Consider the following 20,998-nt stretch of genomic DNA (forward strand, 5'->3'; position numbering starts at 1 on the left):
TTTTCCCTGGGATCGGGGAGTCCAGAACTAGAGGGCATAGGTTTAGGGTGAGAGGGGAAAGATATAAAAGAGACCTAAGGGGCAACGTTTTCATGCAGAGGGTGGTACGTGTATGGAATGAGCTGCCAGAGGATGTGGTGGACGCTGGTACAATTAAAACATTTAAGAGGCATTTGGATGGGCATATAAATAGGAAGGGTTTGGAGGGATATGGGCCAGGTGCTGGCAGGTGGGACTAGATTGGGTTGGGATATCTGGTCGGCATGGACGGGTTGGACCGAAGGGTCTGTTTCCATGCTGTACATCTCTATGACTCTAAGAAGCTTTAGTGGGGTGGTAGGAGCTACTCTTCATTGAGGTTTGAAAGTCTTTAAGGGTATTAGGAGAAAAGGGATGTATCCTTCTTTCTGACATTTGTAATTAGATTATTCTAATAGTTCTCATCAAGTGTAAAATAGGTTGACTCTCTTTTGTTTTAACAAACTTTGATGTTCTTTTTGTAAAAACATGCATTGAAAGCCTCTTGTGAATATGTCCAGTGATTGACCTTTATGTTAAATACAAAGAAAAAAAAACTTTGTCAAGCCAGCTTTCACTCTGGATCAGGGTTGTCCAGTATTATCATCAGCTGGGTTCATAATATTTAATTACACATACTCATGAACATACCAATATTCTGTAGAGGAGACACACCTGCATTTACAAAGAAAATGAAGCAGCAAATGAAGGAAGTGGTGTAGAAGCCTCCATCCAGCTCAACAAGATATCCACTAAGTACAGGGCCCAGAATGAAGCCCACACTAGAAGCTGCACTAAACCTTCCCATCACATTGGGGCGTTCATGTTCAGGAATCAGGTCTGACAGAAGAGCTTTCAGGATAGATTGAGTATGTTTGAAAATACCTGAAAGTACAGAACAAATAAATCAATTAAAGAGATTAAGGAGATATTAATGCACGGACAGAATTGCACTTGATAATTTCAATTAGGAACGCTAGCAGCTGTGATTTGCCTTGAACACATTACCTGAGATCCAGCAGCAGTGCTGGGTGGAGTGTGACTTGGGAACACAAACAAAATAACACCACACACCATAATGCATAGGACACAGTGAATACTCTTGTAATTATTAATCACTTTCATTACTTCTTTCATGCATTTTGAACACAAAGCAAAATTAAATACAGATATCTCAAACTGAAGAAAGGAAGGACAACAAATAACTGTATCTAGGTTATTATATATTAGCTTTTACATGTTTAACAGACACAGTGGTTCTAATAAGGTCAGACACTATCAACTCAGTTTTCTGAAACAATAAGATTCCAGATCAAGAGGACATTGTGATGATTTATATATACTAATTTAATTTATTTCAGAGTTTGGATTTTGAACAAGTGGCATATGGGCTTTGGTCTGTGTGTATGAAGGGATTTAATGATTGACTTGTCAGCCTTCCTGGAGTCACATTTTTAAAAGTGTCAGAGAGCAGGTGACTGGAGTTCCTCCTGGACGGATAATGAGACTTTCTTGTTTTGTAAGAATTTTATAATCTGACAGAGCAAATACTGAAAAGCATTACCTTGCTTTTGGTTTAGAAATGGTTAGCTCAGTTATCTGGATGGCCGTTTGTGACGCAGAGTGATGCCAACAGCACAGGTTCAATTTTTGCACCAGCTGAAGTTGCCAATAAAGGTCCCACTTCTCAATCTCGCCTCTCATCTGAGGCGTAGTGAACCTCAGGTTAAATAATTATCTATTTGTCATCTTTCTCCTCTGGCATTATGACAACTTTACCTGCTTTCAATCAATTCCATTGACTCAATATGACATCATGCTATTCCAGCACAGCTAACAATACCGGTGGCTATCTGACAAAGTGGAAAGTCATCAGCTATGTCTTGGCCCACAAATCAAAAAGCAGGGCAAACCAAATCAATTACCTGCATTTAGCACAAGTCAGGGGCTTGGCAAGTATCTCACCTTTTTCTCTGAGAGTATTAGGAAATCCAAATGTTAATAAAATGGTAAAAACAATGGAAGACCAAAGGTATGTCAGGGTCCACGAACACACACCATTAAAATGTAGAAGTACAAAAACAATGATAAAACCAAATGGAATCCTATCCTTTATAAATATCCAGGGGAAAAAAAAGGGGAAGTTTTGCTATAGCTATATAAATCACTTGTCAGACCACATATGGAGTCCTGTGTATAGCTCTGGGCATCATAGCTTGCTGTGGGCAAATTAGCTTAAATTATAAGTGACTATACTTCAAAACTATTCATTGGTAATTAAGCTTCAGAATTTTTATCCCAAAAGTACCAGTAATTTTCACCTTGTAAACAAGACTATCTAACTTCAACTCACTGGTTGCAGATGAACAAAATTGACATCAACAGAAAAATCACAAGCAATGTGCAATGTTTAAAATAGATGTACAATGTCTAATTGAAACCAAGTCACATCTTTACCACAAGGCACCACAAATATGACATTAAAAAGATTAAAATCTTTCCAGAAACAGGCAGTTCAAAACTACTTTTCACCTCACCCACAAGGTAGTGAGACTCACATACAGCTTATCAAGTCAAATGTATTTTCAAACCTGTCAAAAGACTATTCAGGTTACATGCTTACCAGTGGCAATCCTTGCCAGTATTAGCAATGGGATGCTACTAGAGATGCCAAGTAGACCGTAGCTAAATCCACTAAGTATGATTGTAATTAATAATACATTCCATCTTCCGATAACATCGCTCCAAGAACCCTAGATTAAAAAAAAAGTAACTTTGTAATTTTTATTATGATCTTATACTTTAACCATGATGATATCCGGACTTTGTATGTGGCTTTACACAGTCAAGAATCCTACCCCTGGGATTGGTTGCAAAAATCACCACGTGGCTATTTCACTAATAAGAGTTCATGCACACAAATGCCAGTCAGTGACATATCCCTAAGACAGAATCTAATCATCTTCCACTACCAACGCATAATGGCAGCACTGTATAACATCCACACGATGCACTGCAACAATTCACCAACACTCCTTAAACAGCACCTTTCAAACCTGTGGCATCTGCCACCTAGAAGGACACAGCGCAGCAAATGAATGGGAAACACCACCATACACCCTGGTTTGAAACCGTATCGCCGTTCATTCACTGTCATTGGATCAAAGTTCTGGAAATCCATTCCTAACACCACAGCGACTGCATTAGTTCTAGAATGAAGGTCACCACCACCTTCTCAAGAGTAATTGGGATAGGCACTAGGATGTTGCCTAGCCAGTGATGCCCAGACCCCATGAGTCGATAAATTAAGAAAAGAGTTCTTCCTGTCATCATGGATGGCAGCATTTAATTGGGGCATTAAATAGAAACAACAAAATTATTGTTCTTCAAATTTCCTAGCTGACAATGTTAACAAATGGTATCCAAAATACTCCTTTCAGCAATTTGGCTTCACTTCTCGAATACAATTATAAAGATTATTGTTCCATTTGACAGAAGACAATGGTAGGTCAAATCTAGATAATTGGAGCCCTCTGCTGGTTCACTGAGGGTTTACATTATCTGAATGCGGCATAGCTGTGCTTTTAAACACTGAAATGGAAAAATAAACAAGATAAATATCTTCAAAAATTATTTATCAAAAACAGCAGTTGGTAATTCTATCATAATTTTAGCATCAGTAGAAACGTTTTGCCTGGTTGTAAGCAATGTGGTTGACTCTTAACTGTCCTCTGGACAATCTGGGATCGGCAATAAATGCTGGCCAAGGCAGCGATGCCTTCATCCCTTGAATGAATAAAGTTGCAGCTCTATTTTGTTTGCCAATTTAATTTTAAAAATATAAAAAGCCATATCAATGATTAATTCCATCGCATATAGAGCAAGCATTAGATTGTACATTAGGTTGCACACAACACAGACACAGATTACAGCACTTTTTAAACAAAAGATACAAAATTGGAGTCTGCCATTTATGGCCTCTATATACAGTGAGATAATTTAAAGTTTGAATCAAAATAAAGTTATGCTAAACCTGCACAAAACAATGGTTCAGCCTCAACTTAAGTTCGCATTCAGTTCTGGGTACCACACCTTGGGAAGGGTGTGAAGGGAATAGAAAAGGTACAATAAAAGTTCATGAGAACAGTCCAAGAAATGAGAAACTTCCATTACATAGATGGATTAATGAAGTTGGAAGTGTTCTCTTTGGCGAATAAAGGGTAACAGGAAATGGGATGGAGGTATTCAAATTCATGAGGAGTCTCAGCACAGTAGTTAGGCAAACACTGTTCTCATTAAGGAGCAGAGGGCAGCACAGTCAGGACAGCAAGTGAAACCCCACGGCAAGCTCCTGACAAACACACAGGGAAAACCTTAGAAAACAGTCACCATCTAGTGACTAGCAAAGGAGGTACGCAAAAAGAAAATTCAGTTCAAGGTGGATTCAACCTTGCCACTTCCAAAACCGTTTGAAAACATTGCGTAACACAAGTAAAACAAAAATGATAAAGTTGGAGAAAGTCATTTATGTATCATTGAAATAGCAAAAAATCAAAAGATTAGGTCAGTATATTGTTGCATGCAATGGGCAGCATTGTGGGCAAGATAAGGAGACCTATGGGAGCCTAAATGGTGTTTTTGATTGTTTAGTTTGTAAACAGGAGAAGGCTAATCTCTAGGGAAGACATTAACTACTTCATTATGATCTCTACTATTTGGCAGTTATTACAATTACAGAATGCTAAAAGACAACTTGATCAGGGACAACATAGTGGTCAGAGTTTTTGGTGAAACTCTCCTGGACTTCCTATACTCTAAGAAGGCTTAATGTCAGTTGTTGAGACAGGCTGAGATCTATAAGTCTTAAAAAGCATTGAATCCTTTGGACTCCAAATAGATTGGAAGAAGCGTTTTAGTCTATTCAGTATACTGGCTGCAAAAATGAAAGTGTGCCTCAATAGCACCCAGGGAAGCATCAAGAGAGCATGCCAGATATCAGCTTGTCATGTTGCCACTACAGTTGGAAAAAGGTTCCAGCAGCTCAAAGAGCTTACTGCCTATATCACAGGCTGTCATGCTTGTGGAAAAGTCAACAATTTTAAATCAATAGGTCACTCCAAGGAACTTTTATCCTCAAAAGCAGAGGCAAAAGCCACCAAAGATCATCATCCAAGAAATCAAAGAACCAGCAAATGAAGAAATTACCTTCCTTGGAGAAACTAAGAAAAAACATAATAGATACTACAGCATTAATACAGAGATCAATGAATACCCTAGTAATTTCTGTACACCAGGATGAGAAAGAATGGCTTAATCAAATTAGACTGTAACCTTCATTAATTCAGCTAAAGCTCCAAATGAGATAAGATTAAAGGCCTGAAAGCAGCAAATATTTGGGGTTTGGTACAGGGGCTTTGAAATACTATATGTAATCCAGAACCAAGAACATTCATCATTTAGCATAAAGCCTTGAATGGATCTGAAACTTATTTACAAAGTTAGAATTAGAATCAGATTTATCATCATGTGTACTCATGTACAAGAATACAGGAGTACAATGAAAAGTTACCATTCTCCAGATTTAGAAATGCTGGTGTTGGACTGGGATGTATAAAATTAAAAATCACACAACACCAGGTTATAGTCCAACAGGTTTATTTGCAAGCACTAGCTTTCAGAACGCATCAAGTGGTTGTCACAACCACCTGATGAAGGAGCAGCACTCAGAAAGCTAGTGCTTCCAAATAAACCTGTTGGACTATAACCTGATGTTGTATGATTTTTAATTTTGCACCATTCTCCAGTGCCATCTTAGATACAAAATACCAGAATTTAAGAAAAACCAACAAAAGCAGAAATAAAAGAAAACATTGAAGAAAGAAACTAAAACAGTGTCTTGATTCAAATCTCCAAAATTGTTTAAAAGCTTGGGCAGACTGAAAATACTACACCACACTGTCACAGTGAATACAAAATCTGTTTTTTATGTTTACACACGGGGAATCCCAACACCTTATCCTGACAATGGTCAGAACTCAGAAGTAAAATAGAGGCAACGCTGCATTAAAGGGTTACTTTGCCCATGACCAGACCTACCAGTGGTCCAAAGTAATTGCATCCATCTTCAACCATAAATACTGAATGAACAATTCATCCTGGCCTCAACCTGAGGTCCCTGGCATCAAGGATGCCTGACTTAAACCAATGCGATTCACTCCATGTGATATCAGGAAATAGCTGAGGTGCAGTAAGTGGTATTCAGTAGGAGGATTCTATCCCCATGATCCATCTGATGCCCTGAGATTTCAACTCCTTTCTGACCATATAGTTATTAGAAGGAATCCCTAGAATCATAGAGTCATAGAATACCTAAAGTGTGAAAGCAGGCCATTCAGCCAATCAAGTCTATACTGATCTTCCGACAAGCAACCCCACCTAGACCCACCCCCCTATCCTATCCCTGTAACTCTGCATTTACCATGGCTAATCCACCTAGCCTAGTCATTCCTAGACACTATGGGCAACCAAGCATGGCCAATCCACCTAACCTGCATGTCTTTGCACTGTGGAAGGAAACCACAGCACCCAGAGGAAACACATGCAGACAGGGTCGCAAACACCACACGGACAGTCGCCTCAGGGTGGAATCAAACCCAGTTCCATAACAATATTAGGCAGCAGTGGAAATCACTGAGCTACCGTGCCACTTCATGGCTCAATAAAAGACAAAACATGACCAAAGAGTCAGCATAGTGCTCAAAACTTTACAACATACAGACTTATCTTCCATGGAACATCAACATCAGTAAAACAGTAATCAGGATATCATAGGGGATTTGGGGGTGTGAGGGAATGTGGAGGAGTGGAAGATGTAGGGGGGAGAGCCCCTTGACAAGACTGCTCACAGCTGCTTTTATCCCCATGGTGTTCTGACTGCAGTTTTGCCCAGAACTTTGTGTTGAGAGTTTACTAGTCGGCAACTAAACACATCTGAATCACCACTTCCACCTTGCCTGCAGTGAACCAGAAGGAAGACTGGAAAACCCTTGCCAGGCTCCATTCACAAGCCTCAGCAGAGTTTAAGTAATTAAAAACTGCAAATACGTGGTAACAGGATTGAATGAACAACCCCTTCGCTCCACCCTCATCCCCACCATGTTAACTCTGGGAAAATGGCCTATCAGAGGCTTCAAGCCTGGCAAAGTTTACTCTCTGATGGGCTGAGAATCAATGAAATTTTGATTTTGAATTGATTTATGAATATCACAAGTACTGAGATACAGTGAAATGTGCTGTTAGTATGCTACTCAGGCAGATCATACCTTACATAAGCATATCAGAGTAACAGAACAGAATGCAGATAACAGTGTTACAGTTACAGAGAAGTTGCAGAGATAAGTCAACTTTAATATTTGAGAGGTCTGTTCAAAGTCTGATAACAGCAGGAAGAAGCTGTTCTGGAATTTGATGGTATGTATTTTCAACTTTTCTATCTTCTGCCTGATGGAGGAGGGTGGCGGGATCTTTCATTGCATTGGCTCCTTTTCCAAAGCAGTGAGAAGCATAGAATAGGTCAATAGGTGGAAGCCTGGCTTGCACGATGAATTTGGGTTGTGTTCACCACTCTCCATAATTTCTTGCTTTCTTACGCACAGCAGTTGCCATACCAAGTTGCGATGCATCCGGACAATGGTGCATCTATAAAAATCGGTAAGTGTCATTTTGGTAATGCCGAATTTCCTTAGCTTTCTAGGGAAGTAGAGGCGTTGGTGTGTTTTTTTAACTTGAGTGATAACATGGATGGACCAGGACAGACTGTTGGTGATCGTTACTCCTAAGAACTTGACGCTCTTGACCATCTTCACATCAGCTCCATTGATACAGACAAGGGTTTCCCTCCACTCCACTTCCTGAAGTCAATAATCAGATCCTTTGTTTTGCTGATGTTGATGGAGAGATTGTTGCCTTTACACCATGCGACCAAAGTGCTCTATCCCTTTCCTGTCTTTGTTTAAGGTCTGGCGTACTATGGTGGTATCGTCAGCAAACTTGTAACTTTTCTACTCTTTAGTCCACTGGCTTGGATTTTTCAGTAGGAACTTTTAATTCTGAAAAGGTTAAGGCTAAGATTCATCCAATCTGAAGGACTGGAGTGGTTTACAAACAATAGTGAGAGACGATGCAATAGTCAGGGGATCAGACAGGCATTTCTGTGGCAGTAACAATGACTCCAAGATGGTATGTTACTGCGCTGGTTTCCAGGGTGAAAAATGTCACAAAGCATCCACAGGACATTCTCAGAGAAAGGTGATCAACCAGAGGTTGTAGTCCACATAATTGAGCCATTGCTGGGTTTTAAAATTTTTATTCATTTATCAATTTAGTTTGGAGCTGTGAACTTGGATTTGTGAGCTGAAGATAAGCTTTGGACTTTGGGAAACAGCTTGTGCTAAAAGGAAAACAACAGACCAAACAAGTTTTGGCTTGTTTGTGAGGCCAGGCCTGGAAGTTAATTGCAGGCTGATTCTTGATTAAAAGGGTTCCGACAGAAATGGGAAGAGCAATGCATTTAAACAGATAGCGTAAGTTGGCTATTAACAAGGCCAGTACCTGGGAATTGGTTTCAACAAGTCTGGGAGAGACCATACATTCAAACAGATGGCAGATATTAAATGGTAATTGTGGCTACGGGAAAAGATAGTCAGTCTAGCAGGGAGAGGGGCAGAGTTGGAGTTTGTTTGGAACTGAGGACAAGAGTTTGACCGCTGATAACATAGCATGAAGATTTTAAAAGCTCCCTGCCTAAGCTCCCTTACCACTTTTTGGAAGCTCAAGGGGTGAAAACTTAGTTAGAAATATACCTTTATATATCTTTAGAAGTATACACTAAGTTTACCTGTGCGAAAGGAAAAGGTAACCTGATTGACATCTGAAAAAAAGGAGTCCACGTCACGAAACACATTTCAGTAAACTGGCCAGTTCAGTTATTCTCTTTAATTTATCCTGAACTGGGTTTGCTCATCTGTCTGTCTTTTATGTGAGTGAGGACTGAAAACAAATGTTCCTGATTTAACACATAGATATTAATTAGATTACTGTTTTGTTTAATGTTTTCTCAGCTAAAGGTATTATATAATTTAATATATTGTTAATTTTTGTGTAATATTCAAAACTGGAGTCTGGAATTAATTATTGGCAAAGTCTGAGGTTGGTTACTCAAAAGTCTGGTTAGAAACCACTGGAGTAACTATTGAGGGTCTTCAAAAGTTTTAATTCTATTGTGTTGCAAATACAGGCGTAGAAGGGTTGATTTGATTTGGGTGTCTGTCTCTATTTTGTAACATAATCATGGGCTCAAGTCCTGGATCTTGACAAGGTAGGTCTGAAATTGGACTTTGGTACTTGGACTGGGTAATCAGATATGAGGTTTGTACTCAGATTTAAAAATAATCCTTTAAAGGTTTTTGAACTTGTCAGATGTTTTCCTGGTACGATTACAGGGTAGGCTAAAGCTAAATTAGCAGATTTTAGCCAGCAGATTGGAAATAAAGTTGCTAGAGCAAACTAAGAAGGCAAACATTATAGATTTAGAAATGAAATCGTTGAATTTAGTGGAAATAGAGGGGGCAAGTAGTACCGGGAGTACATTGGATGCATTGGTGAACCTGGAGTTCTCTGAATTTAGAAGATTAGGGCGTGATATGATCAAAGTTTTCAAGATATTAATGGGAAAAGACAGGGTAGTTAAAAATAAACTATTTCCACTGGGTTAGGAATTCTAGAACCGAGGGGCACTGTCTAAGAATTAGGGTCAAACCGTTCAAGAGATATGTTAAGAAGCTTTCTACACACAAAGGGTGGTAGATATTGGGAACACTCTTCCACAAACAACAACGGATGCAGGATCAGTTGTTAGTTTTCAATCTGTGATTGATACATTATTGTTTAGGAAAGTATTAACGGATATGGGCCAAAGGCAGGTAGATGGAGTTGGATCACAGATCTGCTATGATCTCCTTGAATAGCCAAACAGCTTTGAGGACTGAATATCCTACTTCTGATCCTAAGAGTTGCAGTTCAGGCAAATGGGAATGACACAATTGGACACCGGACTCCATACCCTTTGTAGCACACAGTGCCTCCAGACTTTTCTTCATATCATATGCAATGAACGGAATTGCTGGATACAGGTATCTATGAAACTGGGGACAATTGGAGGAGACTTAGATTTTTAAAATGCTTTTGACAAGGGCCCCTACATGAGGTTGTTTAGCAAAATTAAGTGAAATAAGAGGTGTGGATTAATGTTCGACTAACAGACAGAAAACAAGAGTAAGAACAAATGAATTATTGTTGCATATGGCAGGTTGTGTCTAGTGGTGTATTGAGAGGATCAATATTTCGGCCGCAGCTCTCCATAACACATATCAATGATTTGCAACCAAATGTACCATTTTCAAGTTTGCACATGGCACAAAACTAGGTGGAAATGTCTCGTGCAAAGAAGATGCAGAATGGCTTCAAGGGGATCTGACAGACAATAATAGGTCTGGGCACAAAGATGGCAGATGGAATATGTGGGAAAACGTGAGGTTTTTCACTTTGGAAGGGAGAAGAGATGTGCAGGATACTTGTTAAATGCTAGGAGATTTTTTTTAAAATGTAGATGTATGAAGTGACATGGATGCTTTCCCACCAATGTCACTGAAAGTGAACATGCAGGTGCAGCAGGCAATTATACCAATGGTATGTTGGCCTTCATCACTAGAGGATTTGAGAACACAACTACCAAACTCTTACTTCAATTGTATAGGAACCTGGTTAGACTGCATTTAGAGTATAGTAAGTAGTCCTGGTTTCCTTACGGCAGAAAAAATATTGCCAAGTATAATGAACGTTCACCAGACTTATTCCTGGAATAGTTGAAGAGACCTATTTAGAGGCATTAGTGTAAGTGGGTCTGCATTCTCTAGAATTTTGAAAAATGAGAGACGATCTCATTGAAACATTTAAAATGCTAAAAGGGATAGATAGAGTAAATGCCATAATATGTTACCCCTGTATGGAAAGTCCAGGATAATTTAAAATAAGTGGAAAGCCACTTATGACCAAGATGAGGAGAAAATCATTTTTACTCAGTTGTTAATCTTTGGAGTTCTCTACCTTTGGTAGCTGTGCAAGATCAGTCATTGAATATGTTTAGAGAGTGACAACTCTAAACACCAGTGGCAAAGACATATAACAAAGTGAGAGAAGGAATTGAAGTAGATGTTTAACTATGATCATATTAAATGGTTGGGTAGCTCAACAGACTGAATGGCCTACTGCTGCTCCTATACTTCTTTTATAGAATAGTGCAAGATTAATTCCATTAAGCGCCTGGCATCTTGAAAGCAATTCTTCACCAAATTTACAGTTACTTTAGCTGGAAGCATTGCACCAGTTTTATTCTCATTCCCAATTGGAAATCAATTCTATTCTATTTAAAGATACATGTCACATTGAACCAAATGATTTATTTCAGCAGGACAAATTTCAAACATTGCTTCAAACAGCTGCTCGCTGACACACCATGAAGAGATGGAACATGTGGTGTTATAGATTCCTGACGAATTAATATGTTCATTACAAGCATTTCTTCCTGAAGGAATTCAAAGGCTGCAGTTTTGCTCTGGTAAACACAGTTGCTATTACGAGAAACTCAATGAAGAATCTAACTCCATGAAGTATTGGATGAAAATATGCTAACTGAAATATGTGTGAAATATAACCAAAACAAATTCCCTTCTCCCTTATTGTGACAAGACTGAGATGCCAGCACTAACATGTGAATAATTGGTGTACCAATTGTTGTTGTTAGATGTCAACAGTCCAAGCTATGATTTGATTCTCATTTGCTTGAAACAAATAATATATTATGATCAGTAACATCATTTTCAAATATTAAGAAAAGTGAGTTACAACTCAGGCTTCAATGCATTGCTATGGTATCTTGAGAAGCTCATACAAAGCTTATATTAATGGGTTCATTCATTGGTATGCTGAGCAATGTTTTGTTACTTGTGAATAAAAATGTTAAAAATCAAAAATAAATTAGTGACGAGAATGCTGCTTCCTAATTCAACGCAGGGGTTGTTCAAAACACACTTCCATACTGAGGCTGCAGTATGGTACCGTGCAATAATGAGCAGTACTATGCCAAGGTCACACTGTGGATTGTGCCAGGCTATCTGGCAACAACCAGGAAAGCATTCAACTTGTAACAACAGGTTTATATTCAGCCAAGGTTTCCTTTTAACTCTCACCAGTCATCTCTTCACATCGAGGTTGGCCCATGATTGAACTGAGGATGAACACTGAAATAGGCTACTGATATTTCCACATAAATATGTAATTATTTTTGCTGAGACATTAAGGGCTTTCAAAACCATTCACAACCTTACAAGAGCATGTCTTCAGTATCTTTGTGGGAATGTTGTCGGACTCCATACCCTTTGTAGCATACAGTGCCTCCAGACTTTTCTTCATATCATATGCAATGAACGGAATTGCTGGATACAGGTATCTATGAAACTGGGGACAATTGGAGGAGACTTAGATTTTTAAAATGCTTTTGACAAGGGCCCCTACATGAGGTTGTTTAGCAAAATTAAGTGAAATAGGAGGTGTGGATTAATGTTCGACTAACAGACAGAAAACAAGAGTAAGAACAAATGAATTATTGTCGCATATGGCAGGTTGTGTCTAGTGGTGTATTGAGAGGATCAATATTTCGGCCGCAGCTCTCCATAACACATATCAATGATTTGCAACCAAATGTACCATTTTCAAGTTTGCACATGGCACAAAACTAGGTGGAAATGTCTCGTGCAAAGAAGATGCAGAATGGCTTCAAGGGGATCTGACAGACAATAATAGGTGTGGGCACGAAGATGGCAGATGGAATATGTGGGAAAATGTGTGGTTTTTCATTTTGGAAGGGAGAAGAGATGTGCAGGATACTTGTTAAATGCTAAGAGATTTTTATTAAAATGTAGATGTATGAAATGACATGGATGCTTTCCCACCAATGTCACTGAAAGTGAACATGCAGGTGCAGCAGGCAATTATACCAATGGTATGTTGGCCTTCATCACTAGAGGATTTGAGAACACAACTACCAAACTCCTACTTCAATTGTATAGGAACCTGGTTACAACCTTCTTACTATCGGCAATAGTAAGAAGACATTTGATTTAATGAACAATAAAATCACTTTTGCAGGAAAAGTTTTGTTTGACTGAGAAATTAAAAAAGGCAACGTTGTTAAAATTCTCTAAAATGCTCAAAACTATATTAAAATAACTGAGATGTGATACTTACAATTACAGTACTGGAAAAGAGTTGCAGCAGTCCATATACAGAACCTGTAATAAAAATGCACCCACTTAGGTTTAAAGCAATCTTGGCTGTTGACAGCTATTATCAAACCCTAACGACTGTGAGTTAGGAAAGTGGGAACTGGGGATAAGGGCGCTGGGAAGTTGAGGTCCTGTTGCAGCTAGAAGTGGGACCTGACACTATCTTTTTGAAATGATTTCCCAACCAATTTAAGGGGTTGGAATGCAGTAATTGTAATGAGGTCAGCCAGCTAGACCTCATAGAATGTGAGCTCCCTGATTGGGGTAGTTAATCTATCCCAATCAGGGAGCCCTGGCTGATAGATATAAACAGGTGTGTCAAAGGTTCTATTTACTTTGAGAGCTGGCTCTGAAGAGGCTACACCAGAGTCAGGGTTTCCACATGGAAATAAAGGGTGACTTGTTGGTGGGATACTGGCCTCTGTGGAGTTATTTCAGAAAGATTAGGAGCACATGAAAGTCAGAACATTTATGATTAGATGGGGGTCACAGGGATCAGATATTGGTCAGATCATGGAAAGCTGGGATTGATGGGGGAGTTAACTTTGGTTTGGAACACAGGGAAATTTTGAGGATAGCTTCAAGGCCTGGAGGAGGCACTCCTGCTCCTCTTGACCTATAAGCCCTTACTTGTAGGGTAATCACTGGACTGTTAATGCAGAGACGCAGGTAATGTTTTGGGGAGCTGACTTCAAATCCCACCATGGCAGATGGTGAATTTTGAGTTCAATAAAACTTTGGAATTCAGAGTCTAGTGATGACTATGAATCCATTGCTGATTGTCAGATGAGTCCAGCTGGTTCACTGATTTCCTTTCGGAAAGGGGAGCATCAAAGGCTGAGGAGTGACCTTATCGAGGCTTAGAAAATCATGAGGGGCATGGATAGGATAAACAGACAAAGGCTTTTATCTGGGGTGGGGGAATCCAGAACTAGAGGGCATAGGTTTAGGGTGAGAGGGGAAAAATATAAAAGGGACCTAAGAGGCAACCTTTTCACGCAGAGGGTAGTGCGTGTATGGAATGAGCTGCCAGAGGAAGTGGTGGAGGCTGTTAAATAGGTTACAGTATTTAAACGGCATCTGGATGGGTATATGACTAGGAAGGGTTGAGAGGGATATGGGCCAGGTGCTAGCAAATGGGACTAGATTAGGTTGGGATGTCTGGTCGGCATGGATGAGTTGGACCGAAGGGTCTGTTTCTGTGCTGTACATCTCTATGACTCCTAACAGCCATTCTCAACTAGACTGGACTCTATCTGACTCCAGACCTACAGCAATGTAGTTGAATCTTAGCTGCCCTCCAGGCAATTAGGGAAGGGCCATGATGCCCTCACCTTGTGAATGAATTAAACAAAATATATTTGTAGACCATAAGGTGTAGGAGCAGCGCAGAATTAAACCATTCGATCAGCCATTCAATTTTTCTTGCATCCATTAAGCTACTGCTGAGTCCTCTGTAACCCTGGTTAAAAATTATTTAATTTAGAAGGTCAGTTAAATTATAGCTATTTTTATCAATCTGTTATACACGTATCTGGGGCAGATGGTCTTGAAGCTGGATCTTCAGGCCTACAGGTAGAGACAGTACCATTTTACCATGAGACCCTCACTCAATGGAATTTCAGATATTTTCTAATCAACCTGCTCAGATAGTGCACTGTATACCTTTGGAACAGTTGGGACTTGAAGGTGGGGACACTATTAGTGTGCAATTGGAGCCCTTCAATGAAATTCTACTTATATATCTTCTAAGGAAATTAATTGCTGAATTTACCTGCGCTAATTAAGTTCCACTTCGGCAATTAGATTACTTGCAGGTATTCAAATATAAGAGTTGCAAACATCCATTATTTTAACTGTCAAATTTGGGTTTAAACTACAGCCCCTCTTTCTTTCCCCACAAAAATCACAGTCATTAACAGTAGCTTAAAAGCAATCAATATCATGATTATATCTTACATATGAACAAGCTAATCAGACTAAAATTAGTCAAGGGAAAAATTATAGATGCTCTTTAATTTTAGTAGAGATTAGGACCAAATACTCTCTGCACATTCTAGTTCTCTAGGTGAACACCCATCAATGACTGATCAAAATATACAAAGGTTGCACGTTACAAATTTCTACAGAAAAGACAGTCCGTAGAAAATAATTTTCTGTGCAGTCACCTCAGACCTGATTTTAACTTACTCAGAACACATTTATTTATTCAGAATTAAAAAGCAGGCCCAATGACTCCTAGAAAAAAAGTTTAACCAAAATTTATATTTAAAACTGAAATAAAAGCCTCACCAGCACAGGATTAACAAATGCTTAGGAAAAATGAAGCTGAATTTCAGATACTTGAAATTTTATCTCACTGAGGACAAGAAATTGGAGTTATCAACAGGAAATAGGTGCGAAAAATTCCCAACAGAAAGCTGCTGTCACTGCTACAGAATGTTAAATCACCAAGTCAAAAGTAGATTTCAAATACAGCTGACCAACCTTGATTCCAAGAAATGTGCAAGAACTCTAAAATCAAAGTAACAAAAATATTACCTGAACTTAAGACTATTACAACCATCTGAATAAAAAGCAATAAGTAAGTTACTAGCTGGAAATCTACTCTCTCTGCAAATAAGATACTCAAAATAGTTCAGTGAATAAAGCAGGTTTCAAAGCCGGTTGATCTGTTCAGTTATATTTCCAATAAATTTTCTTTGCAAAATAAAAACTGAATGAACTGCAAATGCTGTAAATCAGAAACAAAAACAGAAGTTGCTACAAAAATTCAGCAGGCCTGACAACACCTTGAAGAGAAATCAAAGTTAACCTTTCAAGTCCAGTGACCCTTCCTCAGAACTGATGGTAGCTAGGAAAATGTTGGTTTTTATGCAGAAGATAGGGTGAGGGGCTAAACAATAGGTAGGGATAGAGCACAGAGAGAAAGAAGAACAGTTGGACAGACAAAGGAGTCAATAACAATCTGGTTGGGAGGGTGTATAGCTGTTAATGGAGACTGTCAGTGCCTAACAATAAGTGGAGTGTAATGGCAGACTATGTGATAACAAGGTCTGGTGTGTGGCATTAGGGGCAAGGACATGGAGAGTTCAGGACCTAAAATTATTCAACTCGATATCGAGTCCAGAGGCTGCAGGGTTCCCAAGTGCAAAATGAGGTGCTGTTCTTCCAGCTTACACTGAGCTTTACTGGACATTGCAACAAACCTGAGACAGAGATGTTGGCCAGGAAACACAGCAGTGTGTTGAATTGGCATGCAACTGGATGCTCAGGGTCGTTTTTGCGGGCAGAAAGTAATTGTTCTGTGAAGTGGTCACCCACTCTACACTTCATTTCCCTGAAGCAGAGGAGATCACATTAAGTGCAGCGGATGCGAGATTGTGAGAAGTGCAGATAAAGTGCTGCTTCACCTGGAAGGTATGTTTGGGTCCTTGGATAATGAGGTGGGAGGAAGTAAATAGGTAGGTGTTACATATTCAACAGTTGCGGGAGAAGGTGCCGCAGGGGCACGCTGGAGTGAAGGAAGAGTGGACCAGGGTGTCGCGGAGGGAATGGTCCCTGTGGAAGGTGGCCAAGGGAGGGGAGGGGAATATGTGTCTGGTGGTGAAGAGAAATCAAAGTTAACGTTTTGGGTCTAATGACCATTCTTCAGAACTGATGGCAACTAAGAAAATGTCACCACCAAACACATATTACCCTTTCCTCTCTCTCTCTCTTTGGGCTCTATCCCTACCTATCATTTACTCCTACATTCCGCACCCCCCACCACCACCCCACCATCCCATCTTCTGCATATGAACTGACAACTTCTCTTTTTTCAAATTTTCTTCATATTCATTTCGGAGTGCAGGAATTCTATTGTTTCTTAGTTGATCATTTTAAGGGTGTCACAACTAAGCTCAGTGCTGAACTGATAAGTGATCTACTCAAAAATACAATGTCACTGAAAAGCAGGAAGAGCCATGGCCAATCTCAGGACTGTTGAAGTAATTAGTGTCCTCTTCATTAATCCAGGGATAATCAGTTTATGCAGCATAACAAGACCTAGCCCAGATTCGCTGGGTTTAAGGGTCTTTTCTGTTCTGTAATGTAAAATCGCCATCATCCTATTGGACCATTGGGCTGCCCTCTCATTAGAGTGGTGGTGGCTTCGTCTGAGGGTCATCACACCTCAAGCAAGGGATGAGATTGAGAAAGATTCCTTCTAGTAACCTCAGCCTATGCAGGAACGCACTCTGCATTACAAACCAGCCGTCCAGCCAACTGAGCTAACTGACCCCTACAATTCAACTTAATAATCATCAACTGAATACTTTACATTTGTATGCACTGATGGAATTGAATAGAAAATACCAACCTACTAGTCCTGCTATTGTTGAGCTTCCTCCAAGAAGTTTGATGTGTCGACTTAATAATGGAACTACCATACTTACAGCAAACAAGTCCTAAGAAATATAAACAAAATTCATAACATTAGTAGGTGGTATCTTGATAAAGACAAATACAGACACAGTCAAGTCAGATTGTAAAGAATTCAGCATCACGTTAACCAGTTATTAAGCATTGTGGCCAAGGTGGTGAATGGGATTTGGTTTTGAGCCATTCACAAAAATCTTCTTTCAGACAAAAAATGTTGAAAACCAGCAAGCCAAAGAAAGTGTGTCCATAAAGGAATCAAATGGAATTCCTTACATATTGCAATTGTGCGTGCCCAAGTCTCACCAGAAAAGACAGTTATACGTTTATTGGGTCAACCTGCATCTTAGTCTGTTCCAACAGAAACACATCCAGTTATCCCTTGAATCTATTTATAGTGGGGAATGTGAACACTGGGCAGCAAGTGAGTTCAATTGTGAAAGAGGAAGTTAACATGGTTTTAACTGTGGAATATTTGGCAGATTTTGTGTAATCCTGTTTTTAGAGTTGGGATACCAATTTAAAAATGTTAAAAATCACACAATGCCAGGTTATAGTTCTTCAGGCTTATTTGGAAGCACAAACTTTCAGAGTGCTGCTCCTTCATCAGGTAGTTGTGAAGCAGGACCATAAAACAAAATTAAATGCTCATTGTTTCACAGTGGTCATATGTTCAAATTTAATTGTGCAACTGCGAGTCACTCAGGCTTTCTGTGACTTCCCATGGTCAGAATGATGTAAAATAAATGTTAAATTCTATCAGCTGATTTACCAGCTCGAGCTTTCATGAACTGACAGTATTTTGGCCCCTTTTAAAACCCGAACTTAAAATGTCTACAGGAATCACCTGACCAAAGCTGGTTGGCAACGTTTCATGAACTCAAAGTGAATTAGAATAAAGACAGTCTGAACTGTTCACATTACTGACTGGAATGTCAGATATTCCCTTAGAGCTGTATCGTTCAGTTACTGTTTGGTTAGGGCACTGCAAGGGACATATCAGAATTTCCCAGTTGGTTTCACAGAGATCAGGTAGACTATTGATAAATGTTGGTGAGATTTGACAATTAAGCCAAATTCATGTGTGATGATACAGTCAGAACAAACATGCACTCAATCAGGATGACACACTGCATGAATTCAGGTCATCAAATTGGACATATGTGGCAACTCCAAATGAATTATGAACATTTATCAAATATAAGGGCTTCCACACCATCATCGACTAGTGTGTAATGACAAGGAAAGGTTAATACAGGAATAAAGCAGATTTCCATGGATTTCAACCTCAGGCAACGCAAGCTTTCTGACCTCTTCAGACTGGCTAGCAGCTTCAAAGGGAGGCTGTGAAGAATGAAAAGATACCCCTTCAGAATTTTTAATTTAGCATCTGCTAGCCATTTCAACCTAGCCTTGAACTCAGTGGCTTGCTAGTCCATTTCAGTGGATAGTTAAGAGTCAACCACATTGTTGTGGGTCTCAAGTTACAGGTAGACCAAGCCAGATATAGCGCGGGTGAGGTTAGCAGATTTACTTCCCGAAATATATTAGTGAACCAAAGAATTTTTATTGACAATTTAGAATAGTTTCATCATCAACATTACTGAGATCTTGCTTTTGAAATTTCCAGATGTTATCAACTGATATAAATTTCAACAAGTACCAAGATGGGATTTGTACCTAGACTCACAGAGTGTTGACAGGGTCTCCAAATTACTAGTCCATTAACATTACCACAACACCACCGTTCCCCTAATCACACCCATGAGGACTAATGCGGTCCCAAATCATTACAACACTTGCCATATAACAACTAAATATGCCATTGAACAGGTGATGGGCTCACATCTTCACATGCTTGTACAGATCTGAAAATGACCTTCAAAACTCATTATTACTGGCCTCTAAAATGACTGTGGCATGCTGCTCTCTGCTCAACACTGCATTAGTGTGGACTGAAGCTGAAGAAAAAACAAGGCATTGAGTACACATCAACTATGAATAAATCCAAAAGAGAGGTAAAAGAGGAAAAGGAGGCGGAGGATAGCAACTCCATTACAGTACTGGTTGCTCTCATGTCAGCTTGGATTGCCAAATATGACCTTATTCTATATCTTTCACTTAGCTACAGTACTGAACCCGTATACAAACCACATCCACTGCCCACTTTCACTTCTACCACTACACCATTCTACTCAATAAAGTTCTACCAAAGAATGGAAACTTAACAAATTGAATTTTCTCTAACACCTATACTATTGTGCAACTACAAAAAGTTACAGCTCATTTTCCTACCTCTCCTACATGATGGCTTCAGCAGTGGTAGTCTCAGGCTGCACAGATCTCTGCACTGGCCGTTGAGAAGCTTTTGTTTTGCTCCAGTTGTACCAAAGTAGAATAAGACTCAGCCATTACGGTTGGTGGGAATATGTTTCAGATGGTGTAAATGATAGTAACGGGCAAAGAATAGGGTTACTGATTGGACTCCCAGATTTTACATCTAATATCATCATGATGTAATTCCTGGACCAGCTGATCGTCATCAGTTGGCAAACCGTTTCACGCAGAGCATTAAAGCAGAGTAATGCTTTTGAATGCCCAAAAGCAATAATTTATGATTGCTTACTCCAAACCAAATCTCTAACTCCTCTAAATGCCATCTTTCAATTGGGACTTTAAATGTTAGAATTGAGATTGCAGTACATGGATCAGCAGTACTTCAGCTGCTGTGCATTCAATACCAAACCTAGGGGGAAAATCATAAGAGGGTGCCTGGATTAAAATGCCAGACAGATGCGCTGGAATTATGGTATTGGGCACATCACACCCAATACATCGTGAAATTAAGATTAGGGACATAAAGTCAAACTGCATTCCTTGATAACATAATATTTTTATCCTTTGATGAATGAATTGTAACTTTCAACTTGTTTGAACATCTCGCCCACTTTCGTACTTTTGTTACAGTGAACAAAGTGTGAACAAATTATATAACTTCATAAATTAACAGAAGCAATAAACAATAGCAGTGACTCATTTCATACATTATTTTTAAACTTATTGGGTAAAATATGATAGACTTTTACCTTTCAGGAGTTGTTAGCTTGCAGTGTGCATGGTAAAATCGATACATACATTGTATAGGGAGCTCAGGTGTGCCT

At 39.3% G+C, this 20,998-nt stretch overlaps 1 protein-coding gene across 3 annotated transcripts in view; it reads right to left on the reverse strand.

The window, feature by feature from the left end:
• Window positions 1-20,998, reverse strand: part of mfsd9 (major facilitator superfamily domain containing 9) — a 29,197-nt gene that overhangs the window by 2,403 nt on the left and 5,796 nt on the right. For 2 of the 3 annotated variants that reach the window (XM_043691736.1, XM_043691737.1), the window contains exons 2-6: window positions 17,779-17,866; window positions 13,381-13,424; window positions 12,457-12,591; window positions 2,642-2,771; window positions 694-903 (exon numbers count right to left, since the gene is read on the reverse strand). In XM_043691736.1, coding sequence (XP_043547671.1) covers window positions 694-903; window positions 2,642-2,771; window positions 12,457-12,591; window positions 13,381-13,424; window positions 17,779-17,866 — 607 coding nt within the window. The remainder of the gene's footprint in view (window positions 1-693; window positions 904-2,641; window positions 2,772-12,456; window positions 12,592-13,380; window positions 13,425-17,778; window positions 17,867-20,998) is intronic. The other variant, XM_043691738.1, reaches the window with a different exon arrangement.

The sequence above is a fragment of the Chiloscyllium plagiosum genome, chromosome 6, assembly GCF_004010195.1.
Source record: "Chiloscyllium plagiosum isolate BGI_BamShark_2017 chromosome 6, ASM401019v2, whole genome shotgun sequence".
Classification (NCBI taxonomy): Eukaryota; Metazoa; Chordata; class Chondrichthyes; order Orectolobiformes; family Hemiscylliidae; genus Chiloscyllium; species Chiloscyllium plagiosum.